Source organism: Salvelinus namaycush, chromosome 3 (assembly GCF_016432855.1).
Source record: "Salvelinus namaycush isolate Seneca chromosome 3, SaNama_1.0, whole genome shotgun sequence".
Lineage (NCBI taxonomy): Eukaryota > Metazoa > Chordata > Actinopteri > Salmoniformes > Salmonidae > Salvelinus > Salvelinus namaycush.
In genome coordinates this window covers 8,499,648-8,520,883 of record NC_052309.1, presented here as the reverse complement: position 1 = coordinate 8,520,883, position 21,236 = coordinate 8,499,648, and the positions used below count along the sequence as shown (strand labels likewise).

The 21,236-nt window shown below is 44.9% G+C and overlaps 1 protein-coding gene across 1 annotated transcript in view; it reads left to right on the top strand.

Moving 5' to 3' along the window:
* The window catches only part of LOC120044776 (uncharacterized protein DDB_G0271670-like), a gene marked incomplete at its 3' end in the record, with an annotated part of 148,198 nt that extends 130,961 nt beyond the window's left edge, over positions 1-17,237 (top strand). The window contains exons 11-12 of the mRNA XM_038989451.1: positions 16,719-16,953; positions 16,994-17,237. Of these exons, the coding sequence (XP_038845379.1) occupies positions 16,719-16,953; positions 16,994-17,237 (479 nt within the window). The remainder of the gene's footprint in view (positions 1-16,718; positions 16,954-16,993) is intronic.
* Between the last annotated feature and the right edge of the window lie 3,999 nt (positions 17,238-21,236).

Below are 21,236 nucleotides of genomic sequence, written 5' to 3'. Positions count from 1 at the left end.
AAAAAGGTTTGCTGTGTCTGTCAGCGTAGTGTCCAGAGCATGGAGGCGCTACCAGGAGACAGGCCAGTACATCAGGAGACGTGGAGGAGGCCGTAGGAGGGCAACAACCCAGCAGCAGGACCGCTACCTCCGCCTTTGTGCAAGGAGGTGCACTGCCAGAGCCCTGCAAAATGACCTCCAGCAGGCCACAAATGTGCATGTGTCTGCTCAAACGGTCAGAAACAGACTCCATGAGGGTGGTATGAGGGCCCGACGTCCACAGGTGGGGGTTGTGCTTACAGCCCAACACCGTGCAGGACGTTTGGCATTTGCCAGAGAACACCAAGATTGGCAAATTCGCCACTGGCGCCCTGTGCTCTTCACAGATGAAAGCAGGTTCACACTGAGCACATGAGCACATGTGACAGACGTGACAGAGTCTGGAGACGCCGTGGAGAACGTTCTGCTGCCTGCAACATCCTCCAGCATGACCGGTTTGGCGGTGGGTCAGTCATGGTGTGGGGTGGCATTTCTTTGTGGGGCCGCACAGCCCTCCATGTGCTCACCAGAGGTAGCCTGACTGCCATCGGGTACCGAGATTAGATCCTCAGAGCCCTTGTGAGACCATATGCTGACACATGCACATTTGTGGCCTGCTGGAGGTCATTTTGCAGGGCTCTGGCAGTGCTCTTCCTGCTCAAAGGCGGAGGTAGCGGTCCTGCTGCTGGGTTGTTGCCCTCCTACGGCCTCCTCCACGTCTCCTGATGTACTGGCCTGTCTCCTGGTAGCGCCTCCATGCTCTGGACACTACGCTGACAGACACAGCAAACCTTTTTGCCACAGCTCGCATTGATGTGCCATCCTGGATGAACTGCACTAACTGAGCCACTTGTGTGGGTTGTAGACTCCGTCTCATGCTACCACTAGAGTGAGAGCACCGCCAGCATTCAAAAGTGACCAAAACATCAGCCAGGAAGCATAGGAATTGAGAAGTGGTCTGTGGTCACCACCTGCAGAACCACTCCTTTATTGGGGGTGTCTTGCTAATTGCCTATAATTTCCACCTTTTGTCTATTCCATTTGCACAACAGCATGTGAAATTTATTGTCAATCAGTGTTGCTTCCTAAGTGGACAGTTTGATTTCACAGAAGTGTGATTGACTTGGAGTTACATTGTGTTGTTTAAGTGTTCCCTTTATTTTTTTGAGCGGTGTATATAAATGTAAACAGTGAACAATATACTGTGTGATCGTTGTAGAAAATTGAGCACTGTATTGAAACCAATAATCAACATGCACCTGCTTACATTATAACCTCCCCAAAAGATGTTTACTTCCTCTCTTTAAACACCTTTCTTACCATCCTCCCTGGGCTAACCTTTTGTGCACTGGAGGAGTTAACAAGTTTGTTGTCTTATTTTATTAAATCAGAAGTTATTATCCTGGGTGACCTAAATTATGATTGGGAAATGCAGGCTTCAGACAATCTAAAAGACATGTGTAATGATTCAAACCTAACCCAGCTGGTGACTAAGCCGACACGGCCCAACCCTAAAGAGCCTTCAAAGTCAACTCTGATAGATCTTATCTTAACGGATACAGCAGAGAAATATGTTTCTACTGGTGTCTTGCCCAAAGATATTAGTGACCATTGCCCAGTTGTTTGTGTTAGAGATGTGAGAATACAAAAATCTAACCTGATTTAACTTTCAGCCTCTTTGTCGATGTCTTCAATACTAAATCAAATCAAATCACATTTTATTTGTCACATACACATGGTTAGCAGATGTTAATGCGAGTGTAGCGAAATGCTTGTGCTTCTAGTTCCGACAATGCAGTAATAACCACCACAGTCTACTATTGTGGGTAATCATGCTCCCTTTAAAAATGTTTGGGTTAAAGGTAGATTGAATGCCTAGAACACTCCGGAATTATCAGAAGTCATTCATAAAAGAGATGCTGCTTGGGTGAAGGGGCCAGGAACACAGTCTTAGGCCCCAGACTGGTAAGCTTTTAAGTAACTGAATAATCATTGTGTAGGACGAATCAGAAAGGCTAAATCTGATTCTTCGGTAACCTCTCTTTCGGATTGTAATGGGAACCCGGCTTAATTCTGGAAAACTTTCAAATCCCAAAAGGGTTCTACGTCTTCCTCTCTGCCACAACAAATTATTTCAGATACTGGCCTCATTACGGGAACAAATGCCATCATTGACACATTTAATAACCATTTTATTCCAGCGGGATATCTTTTTCAAAGAACTTTTGAGCCTATTCACAATGAAATTGGGCTGGGTGCTGACAGGGGAAATTTGCTGAAGATCAGAGAAATTATAGTCAAAGCTTTTCTTTTAGGCTAGTTACAGAAAAATATGTATTGGATGCTTTGCTAGTAATAGCAACAAGAAATCCACACCAATTGTGTAACGTGTGTGCTGAGAGTCGGGAAGCAAGTTCAGGGAGGGAGTGTTTTAATATATAAATGTAACGTAACATAATACAAAACAAGAAAACACAAACAACGCACAGACATGAAACTGGAACAGAAACAATAACGCCTGGGGATGGAACGAAAGGGAGTGACATATATAGGGAATGTAATCAGGGAGGTGATGGAGTCCAGGTGAGTCTGATGACGCGCAGGTGCGCATAATGATGGTGACAGGTGTGCGCCATAACGAGCATAACGAGCCTGGTGACTTAGAGCCTGGAGAGGGAGCACACGTGACAAAACCACCTCCTGATGCGCAGCTCCAGCTGCAGGACGCTGACCAAAATGATGATCCCGGGGATCAGGAGCGGACCCATCACCTCTGCTGAGGCGTGGGAAACCTGTCAGTCCGGCTGAAACGCAGGAGCATGGCGACCTAGAGCACCGGAGAGAGCATACCTGACGGTACCCCCTCCCCGGCGCATTCGGCTCAAACCGCAGGACGCCAACCAAAGGGACAATCCCGGGGATCAGGAGCGGACTGGTCACCCCTGCTGATGCGCGGGAACCTGTCGCTGGCTGAGGCAGGGGAACCTGGCGATCCGCTGAGGCATGAGAGCCTGACTAACCTGCGAAGGTAGGGGAGCCTGGCGATCTGTCTGAGGCATGAGAGCCTGACTAACCTGCGAAGGTAGGGGAGCCTGGCGATCTGAGGCATGAGAGCCTGACTAACCTGCGAAGGTAGAGGAGCCTGGCGATCTGTCTGAGGCATGAGAGCCTGACTAACCTGCGAAGGTAGGGGAGCCTGGCGATCTGTCTGAGGCATGAGAGCCTGACTAACCTGCGAAGGTAGGGGAGCCTGGCGATCTGTCTGAGGCATGAGAGCCTGACTAACCTGCGAAGGTAGGGGAGCCTGGCGATCTGTCTGAGGCATGAGAGCCTGACTAACCTGCGAAGGTAGGGGAGCCTGGCGATCTGTCTGAGGCATGAGAGCCTGACTAACCTGCGAAGGTAGGGGAGCCTGGCGATCTGTCTGAGGCATGAGAGCCTGACTAACCTGCGAAGGTAGGGGAGCCTGGCGATCTGTCTGAGGCATGAGAGCCTGACTAACCTGCGAAGGTAGGGGAGCCTGGCGATCTGTCTGAGGCATGAGAGCCTGACTAACCTGCGAAGGTAGGGGAGCCTGGCGATCTGTCTGAGGCATGAGAGCCTGACTAACCTGCGAAGGTAGGGGAGCCTGGCGATCTGTCTGAGGCATGAGAGCCTGACTAACCTGCGAAGGTAGGGGAGCCTGGCGATCTGTCTGAGGCATGAGAGCCTGTAGCGGCTCCCGGATCCGACATAATTCCCACCTAACCCCCCCAAAAATAATAATAATAAATAAAAACTCTCCCTGATGCTTCCCTTAGGTGAGGCATTATTCTGTGACGTGTGTGCTGAGAGTCGGTAAGCAAGTACAGGGAGTGAGTCTTTATAATTATCGCCCCATTTCAAGGTTTATTTGTCTAGCTAAGATTCTAGTATCCTTGGTAAATAAACAACTTTGTTATTTTTATCTGAGAAGTGTATTTTGAATGTAAACCAATCAGGGTTCAGGCCTGGGCATAGCACTATTACAGCATCCTCTTTAGTTGTTATGATCTTATCAATGCTTTAGACACTAAAATGAAATGTTCTGCTTTGTTAGTGGACCTGTCAAAAGCTTTTTGATACTGTTGATCGTGTTATTTTACAGAATACGTTGTCCTCGATAAGTCTGAGCTCTGACGCCTGTTCTTGGCTTCATGATTATCTTAGTGACAGAACTCAGGCCGTCGTGATTGATGAGATTATGTAAATAGTGGAAAAAACAGGTCCCAAAATGGACCCCTATGGTACATCTTTATGTACTTCAAGAACTTCAGACTTAAAATCTATGTGCGGTTGATACTATTATGGATTGCCTCGACTGTTCATTTAGCTGTGTCAAAAATTACAGTCAGATTTTATAGCTATGCAAGGAACCCCTTGCTGATTTAAATCTTGTGCTTAATACGGGCAAAACGAAATACATGTTGTTTTCAAACCCTCCAAACAATGTCTCAGACGGACCACGTGTTCCCTCATTAGATACTTAGGCATTTGGATTGATATGGATTTGATGTTTAAAAAAAACATAGATGAGCTGTTGAAGAAGCTAAGATTTGAAAGTGGTCTTCTTCTACAGAAACAGATGGTGTCTTTCTCTAAGCAGTAGGAAGCAGATTATTCAGTCAATATTCTTTTGATCTGTTCTTGATTATGGTGATATTATTTATCAAAGTGCAGCTGCTACTCCTCTTAAACCTTTGGATACCATCTACCATAGCGTCCTTCGTTTTGATACAGGGGAGAGTTACTCATCACTGCATCCTGTATGAAAAGGTTGGCTGCACTATGCTTATGACCTGTAGATCTCTCAATTACTCACTTTTTGTTTACGAGGCCCTACTTCCTAAACTTCCTTATCTAACTTTGCTGTTGAAGTATAGACACCTGAGTTGCCTCAGCCGTTCACAGGATTGGTGCAACTCTTGATGCTCCTAAGGGTCTCCACCGAACTACGTAAATATGCTTTTAGTTTTAATGCACCTTATTAATTGAACCTAATTCAAAATACATTTCATCTTGATGTTCTGGTGCCGTATAAGCAATTTAAAGTATTGATTGGGGGCTTATTTGTGGAGGAATGTAACTGTTTTTCTGTGTGATTTGTGATGTTATATTTGATGAACTGACTTATTGGAAAGGTGGCATCCTAACCCTAACCCTATGACGGTACCACAATAAAAGTCACTGAGTTCTTCAGGGAGGCCATTTTACTGCCAATGTTTGTCTATGGAGATTGCATGGCTGTGTGCTCGATTTTATACACCTGTCAGCAACGGGTGTGGCTGGGGGTGTCCACATACTTTTGTAAATACAGTGTATTTACGTGTCTACTATTCACACCCTTACTTCATTTCAGCTAGTTAGATGTGCAGCCACTGACTACCTATAGCTAGGGCATATAACTAGTCCAGCAGTAGATACTGTTGTTTTGGCTGTATAGCATAATTTAATAAGATTACCAATGGTTAGCTAGGTAGCTCGGCTATATCAGTCAGCTAACCATTTACAGTACCAGCAGTTCAATAATACATACTACATATTATCCAGAAATTGAGAAATCTGACCATCTCTTGGCACTGTGGCACGGTATGGGCAGTTATTAATCAATTAATTAATAGATTCATAGAACGGAGTTAGAAAGTTGACCTACTTTGAAAGATAGGAAGTGTTGACTCTGCACTTTACCAGGCGTTCCACATTTAACCCCACCAAGACTTGAACATCGAAATATCAAGTCGTTTTTTTAGTTTTATATGCAAAAAAACGGGAAAAAAAACAAGCACATTTAAAATTTTACGATTTCTATTCAAAAAAACAAATAAATAGACAGTTTTCACGTTCTCGATTGCTCCTTTTAACTCGATCAAATGATCACAACGTACACGGACAGTAATCTTACCTCAGGAATCTTGATTTAATGTTGTCCACGAAGTAGGCTAAGTATCCTGACCACTGTAAACAACATAGACGGCAAAATATTCTGTCAATCGTCGAGATGAACATTACTTCCTGCAACTCTGGCTGTTACATCGAGTACAGTATCACACAAGCTTTTTATAACTTGACTGTTATTCAGAAAATCCTTTCCTGACTCAGCTGTTGTTCTGCGATAATGTCCTCATGTAAACTAAACAGCGAGACATTAAACTCGCATCAAACTACTCTTTTTTAAAGAACCCTGCTTAAAGATAGTAGTAGATTTTTGTTTTATTAGTCATATTAAAGTTACTCTTTCTGTTTTGAAGCATTGGATATTGCAATCACATACATTTATTTTGGATATGTGTGCCCATGAAAACTGTTTTCACACCATAACATAGGGAGATTCTAAATGTTACGAGGTTACAGTACACTTCCCGTGATCTCCATACAAAAAAAATTTGTCTAACAGCATTATCCAGGAATTTCACAGGATCGAGGTCAATGTGTAATTACATTGTTAAATGCTTACAACAACAAACAACAGTATCATAAATGTAAGGAAAGACATTATTTATTTTATGTCTCCAAAATGTTTGCCATATCTGTGAAGACTCAAAGCATGAGAAAGTGTTTAAACAGGTTTTGATTCAACTCATGACTTATATTGAATGTATCTATGTTCCCCTTTTATAATTATTGTGAATTACTTTGTAACAGCTCCAAGTAGTTGTCCACTACAAGAAATGCTCACTGGTACCCTAGTTTATGGAAAGACCCACTGGTACCCTAGTTTATGGAAAGACCCACTGGTACCCTAGTTTATGGAAAGACCCACTGGTACCCTAGTTTATGGAAAGACCCACTGGTACCCTAGTTTATGGAAAGACCCACTGGTACCCTAGTTTATGGAAAGACCCACTGGTGCCCTAGTTTATAGAAAGACCAACTGGTACCCTAGTTTATGGAAAGACCCACTGGTACCCTAGTTTATGGAAAGACCCACTGGTACCCTAGTTTATGTAAAGACCCTTGGTGTGTCGGACATTGTTCATATGACACTTGTCCGATGTAAACACCATGTCTAGATAAAGCTGTGGTTAGGGGGATTTTCTTCTTTTTTTAAAGACAGCAAACAAAGGTTTAGGTTTTCTAAACCTCTAATCTAGGCCGTGGGAGATGATTAACAGGTAAGTGGGACCGAAGCTCTATTCATTCCTTCTTTAGGAGGGGATGTCCCAAGTGGTATGCTATTTCCTGTGGGTCCTGGTGAAAACTAGTGCACTATATAGGGAATAGGGTGCCACTTGGGACTTAGACTGTTCTTTGTGTGACTCCATCTTTACTCTCATTCAGGACTAACAAGTCCTCAACTGGCAGCTTCATTAAATAGTACCCGCAAAACACCAGTCTCAACGTCAACAGTGAAGAGGTGACTCCGGGATGCTGGCCTTCTAGGCAGAGTTGCAAAGAAAAAGCCATATCTCAGACTGGCCAATAAAATTAAAATATTAAGATGGGCAAAAGGACACAGACACTGGACAGGGGAACTCTGCCTAGAAGGCCAGCATCCCAGAGTTGCCTCTTCACTGTTGACGTTGAGACTGGACAGAGGAACTCTGCCTAGAAGGTCAGCATCCCGGAGTCGCCTCTTCACTGTTGACGTTGAGAATGGTGTTTTGCGGGTACTATGTAATGAAGCTGCCAGACTTGTGAGGCGTCTGTTTCTCAAACTAGACACTCTAATGTACTTGTCCTCTCGCTCAGTTGTGCACCGGGGCCTCCCACTCCTCTTTCTATTCTGGTTAGAGTCAGTTTGCGCTGTTCTGTGAAGGGAGTATTACACAGCTTTGTACGAGATATTTAGTTTCTTGACAATTTCTCTCATGGAATAGCCTTCATTTCTCAGAACAAGAATAGACTGACGAGTTTCAGAAGAAAGTTCTTTGTTTCTGGCCATTTTGAGCCTGTAATCGAACCCACAAATGCTGTTGCTCCAGATACTCAACTAGTCTAAAGAAGGCCAGTTTTATTGCCTCTAATCAGAACAACAGTTTTCAGTTGTGCTAACATAATTGCAAAAGGGTTTTCTAATGATCAATTAGCCTTTTAAAATGATTAACTTGGATTAGCTAACACAACGTGCCATTGGAACACAGGAGTGATGGTTGCTGATAATGGGCCTCTGTACGCCTATGTAGATATTCAATTATTTAATAGTCAGCCGTTTCCAGCTACAATAGTCATTTACAACATTACACATGCCTACACTGTATTTCATCTAAATTTGATGTTATTTGAATGGACCATTTTTTTTTGCTTTTCTTTCAAAAACAAGGACATTTATAAGTGACCCCAATCTTTTGAATGGAGGTGTAGTTCCCTATGGCACTCTAATCCCCTCATAGTTCCCTATGGCACTCTTATCCCCTCATAGTTCCCTATGGCACTCTATTCCCCTACATAGTTCCCTATGGTACCCTGTTCCTCTACATAGTTCCATATGAGCCCTTTTCCCTACATAGTTCCCTATGGCGCCCTTTTCCCTACATAGTTCCCTATGGCACCCTTTTCCCTACATAGTTCCCTATGGCACCCTTTTCCCTACATAGTTCCCTATGGCACCCTATTCCCGCTACATAGTTCCCTATGGCACCCTATTCCCGCTACATAGTTCCCTATGGCACCCTATTCCCGCTACATAGTTCCCTATGGCACTCTATTCCCCTACATAGTTCCATATGGCACTATATTCCCCTACATGGATCCCTATGGCACTCTATTCCCCTACATAGTTCCCTATGGCACCCTATTCCCGCTACATAGTTCCCTATGGAACTCTATTCCCCTACATGGATCCCTATGGCACCCTGTTCCCCTACATAGTTCCCTATGGCACTCTATCCCCCTACATAGATCCCTATGGCACCCTGTTCCCCTACATAGTTCCCTATGGCACTCTATTCCCCTACATAGATCCCTATGGCACCCTGTTCCCCTACATAGTTCCCTATGGCACTCTATTCCCCTAAATAGATCCCTATGGCACCCTGTTCCCCTACATAGTTCCATATGGCAGTCTATTCACCTATATAGTTCCCTATGGCACCCGGTTCCCCTACATAGTTCCCTATTGCACTCTATTCCCCTACATACTGTAGTTCCCTATGGGCCCTGTTCCTATATAGTTCCCTATGGCACCCTGTTCCCCTACATAGTACCCTATGGGCCCTGTTCCCTACATAGTTCCCTATGGGCCCTGTTCCCTACACAGTTCCCTATGGGCCCTGTTCCCTACACAGTTCCCTATGGGCCCTGTTCCCTACACAGTTCCCTATGGGCCCTGTTCCCTATATAGTTCCCTATGGGCCCTGTTCCCTACACAGTTCCCTATGGGCCCTGTTCCCTACTCAGTTCCCTATGGGCCCTGTTCCCTATATAGTTCCCTATGGGCCCTGTTCCCTACATAGTTCCCTATGGGCCCTGTTCCCTACACAGTTCCCTATGGGCCCTGGTGTAAAGTAGCAGTAGGAAAATGAAGGACATCTGTCCTTGTCAGTGCCTCCATGGTTAAAGCTCAGCGTCTGAAAGTGGAGCGGGAATGAGAGTCCATGTTTTCAGCTGATCTGAGGCACTGATCTCTCCGTCTGAAAGTGGAGAGGGAATGAGAGTCCATGTTTTCAGCTGATCTGAGGCACTGATCTCTCCGTCTGAAAGTGGAGCGGGAATGAGAGTCCATGTTTTCAGCTGATCTGAGGCACTGATCTCTCCGTCTGAAAGTGGAGAGGGAATGAGAGTCCATGTTTTCAGCTGATCTGAGGCACTGAGCTCTCCGTCTGAAAGTGGAGCGGGAATGAGAGTCCATGTTTTCAGCTGATCTGAGGCACTGATATCTCCGTCTGAAAGTGGAGAGGGAATGAGAGTCCATGTTTTCAGCTGATCTGAGGCACTGAGCTCTCCGTCTGAAAGTGGAGAGGGAATGAGAGTCCATGTTTTCAGCTGATCTGAGGCACTGATCTCTCCGTCTGAAAGTGGAGCGGGAATGAGAGTCCATGTTTTCAGCTGATCTGAGGCACTGATCTCTCCGTCTGAAAGTGGAGAGGGAATGAGAGTCCATGTTTTCAGCTGATCTGAGGCACTGAGCTCTCCGTCTGAAAGTGGAGCGGGAATGAGAGTCCATGTTTTCAGCTGATCTGAGGCACTGATATCTCCGTCTGAAAGTGGAGAGGGAATGAGAGTCCATGTTTTCAGCTGATCTGAGGCACTGAGCTCTCCGTCTGAAAGTGGAGCGGGAATGAGAGTCCATGTTTTCAGCTGATCTGAGGCACTGATCTCTCCGTGGAAATATTGTTGCTTGCTGCTAAGCTGTCTGCTGTAATCCTACAGGGGGCTGGTGAGGAGGCAGGGAGGCAGCAGGGGCCTGACACACACACACACACACACACACACACACACACACACACACACACACACACACACACACACACACACACACACACACACACACACACACACACACGCAGGCACAAACGCACACACGCTCAGCCAAGATCAGCACACTGCCAGTACAGATGGATAGACAGATCTGACATCTTATCTTTTACCCCATCTCCCTCCCTCCTTTCTCTCGCTCTCGCTCTCTCTCTCTCATGCTGGCATAGCAGTTATGTCCCCCGCTCTCTCTCTCTGATGTCATGCTGGCATAGCAGCTATGTCCCTCTCTCTCTCTCTCTGATGTCATGCTGGCATAGCAGCTATGTCCCCCCCCCCTCTCTCTCTCTCTCTCTCTCTGATGTCATGCTGGCATAGCAGTTATGTCCCCCCCCCCTCTCTCTCTCTCTCTCTCTGATGTCATGCTGGCATAGCAGTTATGTCCCCCTCTCTCTCTGATGTCATGCTGGCATAGCAGCTATGTCCCCCCCCCCCTCTCTCTCTCTCTCTGATGTCATGCTGGCATAGCAGTTATGTCCCCCCCCCCCCCCCCTCTCTCTCTCTCTGATGTCATGCTGGCATAGCAGTTATGTCCCCCTCTCTCTCTGATGTCATGCTGGCATAGCAGCTATGTCCCCCCCCCCCCCCCCCTCTCTCTCTCTGATGTCATGCTGGCATAGCAGTTATGTCTCCCCCCCCCCCCCCCCCCCCCCCTCTCTCTCTCTGATGTCATGCTGGCATAGCAGTTATGTCCCCCCCCCCCCCCCTCTCTCTCTCTCTCTGATGTCATGCTGGCATAGCAGTTATGTCCCCCTCTCTCTCTGATGTCATGCTGGCATAGCAGCTATGTCCCCCCCCCGTCCCCCCCCTCTCTCTCTCTGATGTCATGCTGGCATAGCAGTTATGTCCCCCCCCCCCCCCCCTCTCTCTCTCTGATGTCATGCTGGCATAGCAGTTATGTCCCCCTCTCTCTCTGATGTCATGCTGGCATAGCAGCTATGTCCCCCCCCCCTCTCTCTCTCTCTCTCTCTCTGATGTCATGCTGGCATAGCAGTTATGTCCCCCCCCCCCCCCCCCCCCCCTCTCTCTCTCTCTGATGTCATGCTGGCATAGCAGTTATGTCCCCCTCTCTCTCTGATGTCATGCTGGCATAGCAGCTATGTCGTCCCCCCCCCCCCCCCCCCCTCTCTCTCTCTCTCTGATGTCATGCTGGCATAGCAGTTATGTCCCTGTCTCAATTCAGTATAAGGGCTTTACTGGCATGGGAAACATACTGTATGTTAACCTCTCTCTCATGGTAAACATACTGTATGTTAACATTGCCAAAGCAAGTGAAGTAGATAATAAACAAAAGTTAAATAAACAATAAAAATGAACAGTAAACATTACAAGTTCCAAAAGAATAAAGACATTTTACCTGTCATATTATGTATATATACAGTGCTGTAACAATATGCAAATGGTTAAAGTACAAAAGGGAAAATAAATAAACATAAATATGGGTTGTATTTATAGTGGTGTTTGTTCTTCACTGGTTGCCCTTTTCTTGTGGCAACAGGTCACAAATCTTGCTGCTGTGATGTCACACTGTGGTATTTCACCCAGTAGATATGGGAGTTTATGAAAATTGGGTTTGTTTTCTAATTCTTTGTGGATCTGTGTAATCTGAGGGAAATATGTGTCTCTAATATGGTCATACATTTGGCAGGAGGTTAGGAAGTGGAGCTCAGTTTCCACCTCATTTTGTGGGCAGTGAGCACATAGTCTGTCTTCTCTTGAGAGCCAGGTCTGCCTACGGCAGCTTTTCTCAATAGCAAAGCTATGCTCACTGAGTCTGTACATAGTCAAAGTTTTCCTTAAGTTTGGGTCAGTCACAGTGGTCAGGTATTCTGCCACTGTGTACTCTCTGTTCAGGGCCAAATAGCATTCTAGTTTACTCTGTTATTTTGTTAATTCTTTCCAATGTGTCTCTGATGTGTGAGGAAATGTCAGCTATGTCCCCTTCTCTTTCTCTCTGTGATGTGTGAGGAAATGTCAGCTAGGTCCCCTTCTCTTTCTCTCTGTGATGTGTGGGGAAATGTCAGCTATGTCCCCTTCTCTTTCTCTCTGTGATGTGTGAGGAAATGTCAGCTAGGTCCCCTTCTCTTTCTCTCTGTGATGTGTGGGGAAATGTCAGCTATGTCCCCTTCTCTTTCTCTCTGTGATGTGTGGGGAAATGTCAGCTACTTCCCCTTCTCTTTCTCTCTGTGATGTGTGGGGAAATGTCAGCTATGTCCCCTTCTCTTTCTCTCTGTGATGTGTGGGGAAATGTCAGCTATGTCCCCTTCTCTTTCTCTCTGTGATGTGTGGGGAAATGTCAGCTACTTCCCCTTCTCTTTCTCTCTGTGATGTGTGGGGAAATGTCAGCTAGGTCCCCTTCTCTTTCTCTCTGTGATGTGTGGGGAAATGTCAGCTATGTCCCCTTCTCTTTCTCTCTGTGATGTGTGGGGAAATGTCAGCTACTTCCCCTTCTCTTTCTCTCTGTGATGTGTGGGGAAATGTCAGCTATGTCCCCTTCTCTTTCTCTCTGTGATGTGTGGGGAAATGTCAGCTACTTCCCCTTCTCTTTCTCTCTGTGATGTGTGGGGAAATGTCAGCTATGTCCCCTTCTCTTTCTCTCTGTGATGTGTGGGGAAATGTCAGCTATTTCCCCTTCTCTTTCTCTCTGTGATGTGTGGGGAAATGTCAGCTATGTCCCCTTCTCTTTCTCTCTGTGATGTGTGGGGAAATGTCAGCTATGTCCCCTTCTCTTTCTCTCTGTGATGTGTGGGGAAATGTCAGCTATGTCCCCTTCTCTTTCGCTCTGTGATGTGTGGGGAAATGTCAGCTACTTCCCCTTCTCTTTCTCTCTGTGATGTGTGGGGAAATGTCAGCTATGTCCCCTTCTCTTTCTCTCTGTGATGTGTGGGGAAATGTCAGCTAGGTCCCCTTCTCTTTCTCTCTGTGATGTGTGGGGAAATGTCAGCTATGTCCCCTTCTCTTTCTCTCTGTGATGTGTGGGGAAATGTCAGCTACTTCCCCTTCTCTTTCTCTCTGTGATGTGTGGGGAAATGTCAGCTATGTCCCCTTCTCTTTCTCTCTGTGATGTGTGGGGAAATGTCAGCTATTTCCCCTTCTCTTTCTCTCTGTGATGTGTGGGGAAATGTCAGCTATGTCCCCTTCTCTTTCTCTCTGTGATGTGTGGGGAAATGTCAGCTATGTCCCCTTCTCTTTCTCTCTGTGATGTGTGGGGAAATGTCAGCTATGTCCCCTTCTCTTTCGCTCTGTGATGTGTGGGGAAATGTCAGCTACTTCCCCTTCTCTTTCTCTCTGTGATGTGTGGGGAAATGTCAGCTATGTCCCCTTCTCTTTCTCTCTGTGATGTGTGGGGAAATGTCAGCTATGTCCCCTTCTCTTTCTCTCTGTGATGTGGGGAAATGTCAGCTAGGTCCCCTTATCTTTCTCTCTGTGATGTGTGGGGAAATGTCAGCTAGGTCCCCTTATCTTTCTCTCTGTGATGTGTGGGGAAATGTCAGCTACTTCCCCTTCTCTTTCTCTCTGTGATGTGTGGGGAAATGTCAGCTACTTCCCCTTCTCTTTCTCTCTGTGATGTGGGGAAATGTCAGCTATGTCCCCTTCTCTTTCTCTCTGTGATGTGGGGAAATGTCAGCTAGGTCCCCTTCTCTTTCTCTCTGTGATGTGTGGGGAAATGTCAGCTAGGTCCCCTTCTCTTTCTCTCTGTGATGTGGGGAAATGTCAGCTATGTCCTCTTCTCTTTCTCTCTGTGATGTGGGGAAATGTCAGCTATGTCCTCTTCTCTTTCTCTCTGTGATGTGGGGAAATGTCAGCTAGGTCCCCTTCTCTTTCTCTCTGTGATGTGTGGGGAAATGTCAGCTACTTCCCCTTCTCTTTCTCTCTGTGATGTGGGGAATGTCAGCTAGGTCCCCTTATCTTTCTCTCTGTGATGTGTGGAGAAATGTCAGCTACTTCCCCTTCTCTTTCTCTCTGTGATGTGGGGAAATGTCAGCTACTTCCCCTTCTCTTTCTCTCTGTGATGTGTGGGGAAATGTCAGCTATTTCCCCTTCTCTTTCTCTCTGTGATGTGGGGAAATGTCAGCTACTTCCCCTTCTCTTTCTCTCTGTGATGTGTGGAGAAATGTCAGCTACTTCCCCTTCTCTTTCTCTCTGTGATGTGTGGGGAAATGTCAGCTACTTCCCCTTCTCTTTCTCTCTGTGATGTGGGGAAATGTCAGCTATTTCCCCTTCTCTTTCTCTCTGTGATGTGGGGAAATGTCAGCTATTTCCCCTTCTCTTTCTCTCTGTGATGTGGGGAAATGTCAGCTATTTCCCCTTCTCTTTCTCTCTGTGATGTGGGGAAATGTCAGCTATTTCCCCTTCTCTTTCTCTCTGGTGCTTGTTGTTGTGGAGAAACTTAACTGATTTAGAGGGAAGATTCAATCATTCTGATTAGTAACCTGTTTTTTTTCCAAAGAGTCAATTGCACATATATATTTTTTGACTTAGACTTAACTATAGCCCTATAGAAAACAAACATTGTCGATAACAAGATATCTAAGGACACACGTCATTGACACAACAGCTTCTTTGTTGGCTAATACATTAATAGCTAACACAGTGAAATGACATACCCAAAGGACCTTAGATTACATCAGGGCAAAAAAGTGTGTGTGTGTGTGCTCTGAGTGTAGTAAGAGATTTGTGGGCTATTTTCACAGATGAGATGGGCCTGGGGCCGAGGCTGACACACACACACACACACACACACACACACACACACACACACACACACACACCTATCATCACCTCTGTGTATTCTCTGAAGTGTTATGAAAGGTCTCCTCTCTCCTCTCTCCTCTCTCCTCTCTCCTCTCTCCTCTCTCCTCTCCTCTCTCCTCTTTTATCTCCTCTCCTCTCTCCTCTTTTATCTCCTCTCATCTCCTCTCTCCTCTCATCTCCTCTCTCCTCTCTCCTCTCCTCTTTTATCTCCTCCCCTCTCTCCTCTTATCTCCTCTCCTCTCTCCTCTCCTCTCTTATCTCCTCTCCTCTCTTCTCATCTGCCTTTGTGGCCGTTTAGGAGCATTCAGAGAGGAGATGATTGTGCTTTGCTTCATTAATAAGTAATTGTGTTTGTGGGTCTGAATCTACGTCACAAACGGTGCCCTATTTCCCTATACAGTGCACAACTTTTAACCACTACCCCCTATAGGGATCTGGTCTAAAGTAGTGCACTATATAGGCAATAGAGTACTATCTGGGACTGGGGCTAGATCTCCAGAAGGAGATTAATAAATGGATGGGGATGGTGCTAATAAACCAGAGAGGAAGTACCCACGAGAAACAAGTTTTTTTATGTTAAACGGAAATTAAAGCTCCACTCGCTCTTCTTCCTGCGGTGAGAGAAAAATAAATAAAAAACATAGATTACTAATGAGCTATCATCCTGCTTGCATTAATAAATAATAGTGTTTAGAGAGACACATCTTGCTGAGGAAGATGACTTTTACCCAAGGAATTGGGGTTGAATAAAAATAAAACCTAGATTTAGAAGAGGGCCTTGGGGTTTTATGACTTCAAAGTCAATTAGTACAGATTTGCCATTTCTGCTTGAGATCATTTAGATGTACACAACGATGTGGTTTCAACGGTTGTCTTTATAAGTGCTAACTGGGTCTACATTGTGAGGGATCCCCTACGGTTGAATTAAAGCATTTTAACAATACAAAAAGGGATAGATTAAATAGGTATTACAGATGAACAGCACAATAGAGCGATTTAAATGTAAAGGTAATTTCCGATTGGGCCGACAACTCCTGTGTTTACCGTGAATGCAGTCTCAGTGACGCGACAACTTATTACTACTGCTACTACAACTGCTACTGCTACTACTACTACTGCAACTACTACTACTACTACTGCTACTGCTAAAACTACTACTACTACTACTACTACTACTGCTACTACAACTGCTACTGCTACTACTACTACTGCAACTACTACTACTACTACTACTACTGCTACTGCTAAAACTACTACTACTACTACTACTATCCTACTACTGCTGTACTGTGACTATACTGCAACTACTTACTACTATAATACTAATACTACTGCTACTACTACTACTATACTGCTGCTACTGCTACTACTACTACTACTACTACTACTACTACTACTGCTACTACAACTGCTACTGCTACTACTACTACTGCAACTACTACTACTACTACTACTACTGCTACTGCTAAAACTACTACTACTACTACTACTACTACTACTGCTGCTACTGTGACCTACTACTGCAACTACTTCTACTACTACTACTACTACTACTGCTACTACTACTACTACTACTGCTGCTACTGCTACTGCTAAAACTACTTCTACTATTACTGCTACTACTACTACACCTACAGCTACTACTACTGCTACTATTACTACACCTACAGCTACTACTACTGCTAAAACTAATACTACAACGACTTCTACTACTACTGCTACTAACACTACAGCTGCTACTACAACCGTATACTACTACTAGTACTACTACCAGTACTACTACTGCTACTACTACTACTACTGCTGCTACTACTGCCACTACTGCTACTACTACAGCTACTACTACTACAGCTACTACTACAGCTACTACTACAGCTACTACTACTACTACTGCCACTACTGCCACTACTACTACTACTACTACTACTACTACTGCTACTACTACTGCTAAAACTAATACTGCTACTACTACTACTACTACTACTACTACTACTACTACTACTACTACTACTACTGCTACTACTACTGCTACTACTGCCACTACTGCTACTACTACTACTACTACTACTACTGTTACTACTACTACTACTATACTGCTACTACTACTACTATACTGCTACTACTACTGCTACTACTGCCACTACTGCCACTACTACTACTACTACTACTGCTGCTTCTACTGTTACTACTACTACTACTACTACTACTACTACTACTACTACTACTACTACTACTACTACTACTACTACTACTACTACTACTACTACTACTGCTGCTTCTACTGTTACTACTGCTACTACTACAGCTACTACTACTGTTACTACTGCTACTACTACAGCTACTACTACTGTTACTACTGCTACTACTACTGTTACTACTACTACTACTACTGCTGCTACTACTGTTACTACTGCTACTACTACTGTTACTACTACTACTACTACTACTATAACTACTACTACTACTACTACTACTGCTGCTTCTACTGTTACTACTGCTACTACTACTGTTACTACTGCTACTACTACTACTGTTACTACTGCTACTACTACTACTGTTACTACTGCTACTACTACTGCTGCTACTACTGTTACTACTGCTACTACTACTGTTACTACTACTACTACTACTGCTGCTTCTACTGTTACTACTGCTACTACTACTACTACTACTGCTACTGCTACTGCTACTGCTACTGCAGTAGTATAGGATTGCCTCATGGGTCATGGGTCAAGCATGCAGAGTTCAGTAACTCCAGGCAGATGTGAGATGCAGGAGGATGGCACTCCTCTCCTACCATCCTGTAGCTCCTAACCAAGCTTCCTCCGGCAGGTCAGTAGAGTCTACAGTGTAATATGAGAACACTGCAACTGCTGAACATAACGTAGATATTCTAAACAAAAGTGGGTTTCAATAGCTTTCAAGTTATCAAAACTATAACAATAACAACATACGATGAAAAGTAATGGATGTGTCTTGATTCCATGACAACCCATCTCCCCTGTCCTCCATCTGTATCAACCTGTCTGTTAGTCAGGGGACTCCATGACAACCCATCTCTCCTGTCCTCCATCTGTATCAACCTGTCTGTTAGGCAGGACTCCATGACAACCCATCTCTCCTGTCCTCCATCTGTATCAAACTGCTGTTAGTCAGGGGACTCCATGACAACCATCTCCCTGTCCTCCATCTGTACAACCTGTCTGTTAGTCAGGGGTCTGTGACAACCCATCTTCCTGTCCTCCATGTATCAACTGTCTGTTAGTCAGGGGACTCTGACAACCCATCTCTCCTGTCCTCCATCTGTATCAACCTGTCTGTTAGTCAGGGGACTCTGTGACAACCCATCTCTCCTGTCCTCCATCTGTATCAACCTGTCTGTTAGTCAGGTGACTCCATGACAACCCATCTCTCCTGTCCTCCATCTGTAGAAAAACAAGGTAGGCTGGGTTTCTGTACATCACTTTGACATATCAGCTGATGTAAGAAGGGCTATATAAATACATTTGATTTGATACACACAGCTCTGATTACATTTTCAATGGTGCTTAGCGAATTCCAGGACAAAGAGGTGAAATTTATTTTGACATATGACCAGATCAGACGTGACCAACCTGTAGTGGGACTGGTGCTTCCTCAGCCTTCTGCTCCTGATATGATCAGGGGGGGGGGGGGGGGTTACCATGACGCTGCTGAACAACAAGTCCACCACGTTTTGCTAGTAGCCTGTCAATGAAATAAAATATCAAAAACATACAGCGAGAGAAATAACTTTCCCTAGTTTGGAAGTAATTATACTAATAGAGTAACTGTAAGTACAGAATAGATTCAGGCCAGAGACGCTGACGCCGTTACTATGCAACGAGCCGTGTAACTTTACGTTGCTTGAATGCATGCTGTACCAGCCTTCATTTGCTTTTGCCCTAGAAAATACACAGTGCACTTTTATTGGGAACAGGCATGTTGTTTTGTTTTTTTGCACTAGTAGCAGATAAGGCCCCTGAATGCTAGCTAACTAATGCTAGTGTAATGTCTGCGTCCAACTCACACTCCCAAAACACTTAGATATCCTGAACGCAGCCCACTTTTCAGCTCACTCTCCAGATAACCAATCACCGGAATTCTAGTCACCTGTTCACACACCTGCGTGTCATCCTCCCACACTATTCAGTTCCTCGCACCTCATCACTGTGAGGTATTGTTTGTTTTGAGACACACTTTTTCTGAGCTCTTCTTTTTACCCCCCCCCCCCCTTGTCCTTCTCTCCTCCCGTGTATGATCGTTTTTACCTGACTCACTCACGACACCTTTCGCCTATTCCCTGCCTGTACTGTTGCCATTTTTGGACCTACTGTGTATGACCTTCTGCCTGGCCCTGGACACAGCTACCTGCCTCCTCCTATGTTCCCTTTCATTAAACACCTGCTGCGCTCTGTGCTAGAAACCAGCTCTGTCTCCCTCGTGTTCATTACAGTTAGTGTTTAGATAGGTGAGAAAAAATATATTTAATCCATTTTGAATTCAGGCTGTAACACAAGAAAAGGTGGAATAAGTCAAGGGGTATGAATTCTTTCTGAAGGCCACTGCAGCTAGCTAGCTAGGTACTCACCACACACCAGTCACATCCATCGTGTTATACGTTTGTTGTATGTCATCCATTCTTTGCCAACAATATTGTTGAATTAATTATACGTTTTCACCAATGTCATGGAAACCCATTTTCACTCCTATGCCGATCAAGTGTGTGCATTGCAGACTTGACAACATGTCCACAACACATTTGTTTATTAGTTTATACAGATAAATACTTTTTAATTATATTATGAGGTAAATATATATTTTTAAATGCATTGCTGGGTGATTTTAAAAAGTCATAGTCAATCAATCAATCAATGTAATAATAGACTTAACAATAATGTTTCTTTAATTTATAATCTGTAGAAACTATGAACATAGAAAGGTTCAGAACTTTTGTGAAAACATCACAGTTGAAAAATACACTTCGTGGCCAAAAGTATTCAAGGCAACGCTTGGTATTGCACATGGTGATCTTAGGCTTGTGTCGCACTCCTCTTCATTGGCTGTGCCAAATTGCTGGATATTGGCACAGTTGTACACGTCAATCCAGAGCCTCCCAAACATGCTCAACGTTTGACATGCCTGATGAGGATGCAGGCCATGGAAGAAATAGGACATTTTCAGCTTCCAGGAATTGTGTACAGATCCTTGCGACATGGGGCATTGCATTATTATGTTGAAATATGAGATGATGGTGGTGGATGAATGGCACAACAATGGGCCTCAGGATCTCGTCACGGTATCTCTGTGCATTCAAATTGCCATGTGTTAATTGTGTGTAGATTATGCCTGCCCATACCATAACCCCACTGCCACCATGGGGCAATGTGTTCACAACATTGATATCAGGAAAAACTGCTCGCCCACACGATGCCATACACGCTGTCTGCCATCTGCATGGTACAGTTGAAACCTGGATTCATCCGTGGAGAGCAGCGTGTCAGTGGCCATCGAAGGTGAGCGTTTGCCCACTGAAGTCGGGTTACGATGCCAAACTGCAGTCAGGTCAAGACCCTGGTTTGGACAAATAGCATGCAGATGAGCTTCCCTAAGACGGTTTCTTACAGACATTCTTTGGTTGTGCAAACCCACAGTTTCATCAGCTGTCCGGGTGGCTCGTATCAGACCATCCCACCGGTGAAGAAGCCGGATGTGGGCTGGCATGGTTACATGTGGTCTGCGGTTGTGAATGTACTGCTAAATTTCTAAAACAACGTTAGAGGTGGCTTACAGTAGAGAAATGAACATCCAATTCTCTGGCAACAGCTCTGGTGGACATTCCTGCTGTCAGCATGCCACTTGCATGCTCCCTCAAAACTTGAGACATCTGTGGCATTGTGTTGTGTGACAAAACTGCACATTTTAGAGTGGCCTTTTATAGTCCCCAGCACAAGGTGCACCTGTGTAATGATCATGCTGTGTAATCAGCTTCTTAATATACCACATCTGGCAGG